This window comes from Pinus tabuliformis, chromosome 2_1 (genome assembly GCF_031772625.1).
Source record: "Pinus tabuliformis cultivar Carrire ecotype Pingquan chromosome 2_1, CPIR1, whole genome shotgun sequence".
NCBI classification, from domain to species: domain Eukaryota; kingdom Viridiplantae; phylum Streptophyta; class Pinopsida; order Pinales; family Pinaceae; genus Pinus; species Pinus tabuliformis.
In genome coordinates, this window is record NC_142299.1 from 976,485,497 (window position 1) to 976,492,851 (window position 7,355).

The 7,355-nt window shown below is 45.0% G+C and overlaps 1 protein-coding gene across 1 annotated transcript; it reads right to left on the reverse strand.

The window, feature by feature from the left end:
- Positions 1-2,799: 2,799 nt before the first annotated feature.
- LOC149203900 (uncharacterized) lies at positions 2,800-7,095 on the reverse strand. Its single transcript, XM_089402026.1, has 2 exons — positions 6,214-7,095; positions 2,800-6,009 (listed from the first exon to the last, which is right to left on the reverse strand). The coding sequence occupies exons 1-2, from the start codon at positions 7,093-7,095 to the stop codon at positions 2,800-2,802; spliced, it is 4,092 nt and encodes a 1,363-aa protein (XP_089258152.1).
- Positions 7,096-7,355: the final 260 nt, after the last annotated feature.

The window sequence follows — 7,355 nt, forward strand, 5'->3', positions numbered from 1 at the left end:
TTCGATGATACCAATATAAAATGGACTCATGGTAAATCAGAACTTGACAAGTTTTTCATGCACCTAAATTCTATCTCTCCTGAAATAAAATTTACTATGGAACTTGAAGAAAACATGAGCATCCCATTTTTAGATGTTCTCATCATCAGGAAAGAGGATGGCTCTTTGGGGCATAAGGTGTTCAGGAAATCAACACACACAGAAAGTTACCTCCATGCTAGTTCCCACCATCACCCGGCCCAGAAGTTGGGTGTTCTAAACACTCTTGCTATCAGAGCCCTTCGAATTTCTAACTCTGAGCATCTGAATGAAGAAAAGAAGCATTTAGTTTCAACATTTAAGAGTATAGGCTACAAGGAACATGAGATTAAAAGAGCCATAGAGACAGCTGAGAGGAGGTTGTCATCTCATGAACCTAAGGCTCAAGACCAGCCTCAATGTGGTAAAATTTTTCTGCCTTATATCCATGGAGTTACGGACAAAATCGCTAAAATCCTAAAGAAGAAAAACATAATCACGCATTTCTCAGCCCCTGGAACGATTAGGCAAGGTATGAGGTCTGTAAAAGATGATATTGACAAACATCAGCTTAAAGGAGTTTATAAAATAGATTGTTCATGTGCAAAAAGCTACATTGGTGAAACAGGTCGCTCCCTACAGACAAGGCTCAAGGAACATGGCACTGATATTAGGAATGAAAGGTCTCGTACTTCAGCCTTAGCAGAGCACTCCTCAAAAACTAAACACCATATCTGCTTGGAAAGTGCCTCAATTGTCGCAAGGGAAGAGCAGCATCATAGACGAAAGATCAGAGAAGCACTTGAAATTATAAAACATCCTCATAATCTGAACAGAGACAATGGTGTGGAGATTAGCGTGAGCTGGCTTCCCTTAATCAGGGAGATCAAGATCACCAACACGTCCTAGGTATAGCATATCTTCTACCTTATCATTATCTATATAAAAATTTCTCTACTAAAAATTAATAATAACTATAATAATAAATAAGCCAAAAAATAAAATAAAATAAAATATAATAATAATAATAATAAATAAATAAATTCTTAATAAATATATAAATCTTAATAAAAAGTTACTAGTTTATTTATTGACATTATTAATGACGTCGTAATATTAATTAATTCCAATTATCAAGTATTAATATTAACTTTGGTTCATTAATTATTAAGTAATTAATTAGGTATTTATTAGCGCTATTAATTTCCATTATCATTAATATTATTGATTTATTTTTTTTTTCTACATAAAGGCTATCTAATTCATATATTAACTGTACAAGTGAAAATTACAAACTGTGAAGCAAGTCTTCCAGGGCTTCTGGTAGCTCTCTGGGAACCAAGAACAAAATTCTGAGGTCTCCCTCTCCGGGAAAGCCTTCACAAAACCAAACAGACCAAGCACAGAAGTAACGCTCCCACGCAGGGGCAGCACCAGACCACATATGCAAAACCAGAATTAGACGTCAGCGGGCTCCCCTTGGAGCCCCAGGAAGAGGATTCAAAACATTACTACCCACGCAGGGGCGAATTGCCAGATGGGATTGACTTAACAACCAGGGGCGAATTGCCAGATGGGATTGACTTAGCAACCAGACAAAATTGAAATTGAGAATTGACCAACTGAAAGTAAGACCAGACCAGCTCCCAATCAAAATTACAGAAGGCGAATATGTAGGCATCCACTGCCAGCCATCAAAACGAAAGCGCCAGAGAGAATTACCCGTGTCAATTTTAATCCTTACGATGTGTTGAGGAAGAAGGAAGGGACGCGAAGAAGGCATCAGCTTCGTCGGCCAGGCTATTGTCCTCCACGATATACGCCCAGCCCTCTCCCTCTGGTCTACCCTCCCACATCTTTCGCCATGTTTCTTCATCAATATCCGGAGGAGCTGGTCCCACAGGAGGAAACGATTCGTGTTGTCCAGCCTCAGACGCTGGTGGCTCCAAAGCGGAGCTTTGTTCCCCTGCTTCCTGTACTCCTTGGACAATTTCTTTGCCTTTGCCCTCCGCTTGCTTCTTCTGCGAGTTTTGAGGGGCAGTTTCCCCATTTTCTTCCAGAGTTCTTGTGAACATAACTGAGATGTGGGCACTGAGCCCTGGGTTGCTCTCAGCACTTGGCAATGTGAAAACCACTGAGCCAAAGGAGGGAGGCTCTGAGTTGTCCTCATTAGCACTTCCAACCTCCAAAAACTGGCTGATGGGAAGTGGAGTAGCTTTGGCTCTTCGATGGCAATAGCAGCAACAACAGTGGTGATGCTCATCCACTGCTGGAGCTCGCGAGGAAGAGCCTCTAGCTGGACCTCTCCTACACGGCTGTCGCTGACGGAGTTTAACCATGGTGAAACTGACTCTGCTCTTGTGTGTGTGCAGGTGAGCTTGGAGTCGAAGACTGAACCTATTACTTCCCAAATCTTTCTCTGGTACCCAATTTCCTCTCTGAGACCCGTTCCTTGGTGGCAAGGTGGACCAATTCCGGTTCTCACCCAGCAATTGAGCCAAGTGCCACCGACTACAAGACCAGTAACCAGAGAGGCTATGGCAGTGATAGTAACCACAAGAAACCCGACGGAGCTGCCACCGCCTCGGCTCTCTGCAATTCCTTCTTTTCCCCAATTCTCCAGACATACATTTCTTACGCCCTCCATCGCTCTTGTTATGCTCTGCCTCATGCTCTCGAAACAGGCGCGCATTAAGTGCCCTGTACAGATCCATAAACCTACCGCCCGCACCATTAATTCCATTAATCGCAGCTGGGGGTTCAAGTGCCGGTTGACGGCCTTCATATGGAAGCCGTATTATCTACACGGGGCAGCCCATGCATAGCATGTGGCATGCCCAACGTTGCCGTCCCGCCACCCGCATCCGGGGTCTCTTTGTCCCTATGGATGAGACTCTCACATTCCTGCTTCCTTTGATTATTTGGGATGATGTTCAGGTGTCCCTCAAGGAAGGCCTTATCTGAATCAACCCCTATGTTGGCAAGAAGATCAGCCACTTTATTACCTTCTCTTTTAGTGTGATTGAAAGAGATAGCATTGTAGTTGCCAATTTCCTCCGCCATGCTACTGAGTCTGGCCTCTAGTCTCCAACTATTGGCGATTTTCCTGGCTTTCGATCCATTCTGGATCCGAATAGCCATGTTTATGAGTATTTGGGAGTCCCCCTCCACTATCAGTGGTTGAAGATTGTGTCTCCTTGCAGTAAGAAGTCCTTGCCACATGCCCTCCAGCTCTGCTGAATTATTGGTATCCCAACCTAGATTGCCAAAGTAGAGTTGTTGCAGAGTTCCTAGGTGATCTCTGATGATTCCTCCAAATCCTGCAGGTCCCGGATTGCCCTTGGAAGCGCCATCAAAGTTTAGTTTGTAAGAATGGATAGGCGGGGCTTCCCAATTTTCCTTTTCCTTATCATTGTTATTTGCTGCTTGCTGAGAGGTTGGTTCTTGTGTCAGTTGCAGTCCCCAATTAGATAATATGTTTTTCTCATTGTCTTCAGTTGGGAGATCTTGTTGGGTCCAGGACTTCAGTAACATGGTTTCTTGGATGTTGGCGTGCATACTGTTCCATATGTCCTCCCTGTTCAAGCTGCTGTTTTTGAAAATGCGCCTATTCCGTTCCTTCCAAATATTCCATAGGAGAAAACCTGGAATTAGGTTCCACAGATGATTAAGCAGGCCACTTTTGTAAGGGCTTTTAGGCCATTGCCTAATGGTGTTTATTATGCCTCCCATTTCTCTGCAACGCCTTTGACTCCTAAATTCTATCTTCTCCCATAGTTGAGTAGCAAGCGGACATGAGTCTAGAAGATGCTGTAATGTTTCCTCATTCTGAAAGAAATTGTGGCAAACTGAGGGCCCATGGAAGTTGCGTTTTTGCAATTTGTCCCATGTGAGAATTTTTTTGTGTCCCACTAGCCACAGAAAGTGAGTGATTTTGGGCCATGTTTTGAAACTCCAAATTCTGGACCATAGAGGATCAGGTTTGACGGGAGGGTCTTCCAAAAGATTGTAGGCTTCAGAGGTGGAGTAAGCACCCTTGGGGAGGTAGCCCCATCTGAGGATGTCGTCATTGATGTTGTGCTTAATTCTTCTTTTAGCCAATTCAGTGCTAAGGGTTGCTGCTTCCTGCGTTCTGTTGGTGGTGATTATTTGGCTGCTAGCAAGCCATTTCCTAAAGCCGCTTCCTGTGTCCGAATTCCAGAATTGGTGGACTTTGGCATGCTGTTGCTCTTGCCCTTCTGGAATAATAGCTGCTGGTAGTGCATTGGATAGTTTGGGAAGTTGGTTCCATGCATCGTGCCAGAATCTGGCATGTTGACCATTCCTTATTTCCCAGAAACTATGTTTCTGAATCAATTGGTGGTGCTGCTTGGCCGCATTCCAAATGAGTGAACCTGTACTTGTGGGAGTGAGTCGAATAAGCTCTGCATGCGGCATATTGTTGGTGTATTTGGCAATCCAAATTCTGGCCCATGGTTTGTCCAGATTTGTTAACCATTGCCACCAGATTTTGGCGGTCATGATGATATTACTGTGTTCAGGGTCTCGGAGTCCAATTCCACCTTTGTGCTTGGGCTTGCTGGTGGTATCCCATTTGACAAGCGCCCATTTATGATTGGTAGCTGAACTTCCCCAAAGAAAATTGCGCTGTAAGTTTCTCAGCCTTTTCAGGACCCATTTTGGAGCAGCTAGGATGGAGAACAAGTATAGGGGCATGGCTTGAAGGATGGCTTTGAGGAGCACTGCTCTACTTGCTAAGTTGAGGGAGCGGTGAGTCCATTGATTCAATTTGCCTTCCATTTTCTCAATAAGACGTCTCCAAGCTGGTTGCTTTATGGCGGAGGCGGTGAGAGGCGCTCCTAGGTAAGTGGAAGGGAGAGAGGCCGATTGAAAACCCAGAATGCGAGAGACAGCCCGCTTGACAGAGGGAGGGGTATGGAAGAAGAAAATTTCGGATTTCGTGCTGTTGATTTGGGTGCCTGAAGCATTGGAGAAGTCATTAAGCAAAGATTTCAGACAAGAGGCTTCCTGAGCAGAGGGATGGCCATACAGCATGGTATCATCCACAAATTGCTGGTGGGTGGAAGCAGGGGAGTTGTGGATTGAGATACCCCGAATATGATTATCTTGCCTAGCTTGCTTGATGTGCCGACCTAGGCCCTCCGCCATTATAACAAATAAGAAGGGGGATAAAGGATCCCCTTGCCTAATGCCTCTGGAGGGCTTGAAGGGGTTGGAAGGCAGCCCATTGACAAGAATGGAAAAGTGAGAGGAGGAGATGAGGCTCATTATCCATCTTACCCAAGTGGCACAGAAACCAAAGGCTCTCAGCATGTTCTGAATATAGGCCCAGCTGAGTTTGTCAAATGCCTTGGATAGGTCAAGCTTGAGTAACATGCCCGCTTTTTTGGAGAGCTTGAGTGAGTGAAGGATCTCATGGGAGAGCATTATACCATCCATTATTTGTCGACCTTCCACATAGCCTGATTGCTCAGGTGAGATGATTTGAGGGAGAAGGGGCTTGAGCCTGTTGGCTATGACTTTTGTAATGACTTTATAGAGAACATTGCATAGGGCTATGGGCCTGAATTTGTCAGGGGTGATGGAGTTCTCTTCTTTGGGAATAAGAGTGATGAAGGAAGAGTTTAGAGAGGGCAACATCCATCGAAGGGCTCGAGATTCCTCTACAATTTGCCAAACCTCTACCTTAATCATATCCCAGAAAGCATGAAAAAAATCAGTGGTAAAGCCATCAGGACCGGGAGCCTTACCTTCTTTAAGCTGCGCCATTGCTTCATCCACCTCGTGGCTGAGAATCGGGCTCATGAGCAGATCGTTTTGCTCCTCCGTTATTAACCTGGGAATGTTGCTTGTGATTTTCTCTATAGCTGCCGTCCGATCCCCTGTTTGTTCTTGGTGGACTTGTTTGAAATGATTGAGGAGGGTTTCCTCAATTTTCTCATGCTCCTCCTCTTTACCTCCTTCCTGGTTCTGGATGAATGAGATCTTATTGTGCATTCTTCGTTGCACTGTAGTGTTGTGGAAGAATTTGGTATTACGCTCTCCTTCTTTGAGCCATCTCACCCTTGATTTCTGTTTCCAATAAATTTCTTCTTGTTTTCTTCTTTCCTCAAGTTGATTGTAGATGCGCTTTTCTTCTTCTAGTGTAGCCTCTGTATGCCCTGAATTGATGACCGTCTGGTGGAGAAGCTTGAGCTCCTGATTGAGTTGTTGTTGGGCTTCGAAGATGTTCCCAAAGGTCTCCTTATTCCATTGTTTGAGGTGACTTTTTAGGTACCTTAGTTTCTGCTGGAGTATGAACATTTTGGTGCCCTCTGGAGGAACAAAGGAGGCCCAAATAGTTTTGACGAAGTCCTTGAATGCCGGGTGGGTTAGCCAGAATTTTTCAAATCGAAATGGCTTCCTGGTGCTGCTCCCTGGTCTTTGCCATTGCAGGGCAATTGGCCAGTGATCCGACCCAGAGTGAGCCAGAATCTCCGCATTGAAATCTCCCCCGATGTGCACTGCGTTGTCCGATAGCAGGAATCGGTCCAACTTGGAGGCAATCTGATGCTTCCCTTTCCTGTGATTGCTCCAAGTGTAGATACCATTACAAAAGGGCAGATCAATAAGGGAGGCATTTAGGATGAAATCCTTGAAGTGTTCCACTTCAGGTTCCAATCTGGTTCTTCCCCCGATTTTATCCTCTAGTCGGGTGATCATGTTAAAATCCCCCGCCACAATCCAGAGAGGATGTTGTCTGCTGTTACTGAGTGCCTCGATGGTGTCAAGGAGTATTTTTTTACTGTCTCCATCCTGTGGGAAGTAAACATTAGATAAGTTCCCATGTACCTGAGTGCCTATAATGTGAAAGGCTGCCTGAATGAGATGGTGGGCTGCATGGAAATCCGTAAGAGTTATAGCTTGAGTGTTCCAGGCTATGGCAAGTCCTCCCGAGGCTCCAGTCGCATCCACAGCCACAGAATGGCAGCCCGGCCAGGCCTTGGAGAGTATTCGTCCCAGAGTATCGCTAGTACATTTGGTTTCTTGAAAGAAGCATATGTGCGGCTTCTCCATTTTTATCATGTTTTTGAGCATTCTATATTTTGCAGGGCCGTTAAGGCCTCTAAGATTCCAGGAGATGAGCTTCATTGATAACTGGGTTGAGAGGGGCTGAAGTATTTCGTAAGCTTCGCATAGTGGCCTGAATCCACTAGGACTTCTCCAAGCTCTATTGTTCTTTGAAGAACTGTTTTCCTTCCTCTCTTTTTAAAATCCTTTGGACGCAATCTACCATCCCAGGTGCTTCCCGCTTGAATCCCTAACTGCTGTTGTTG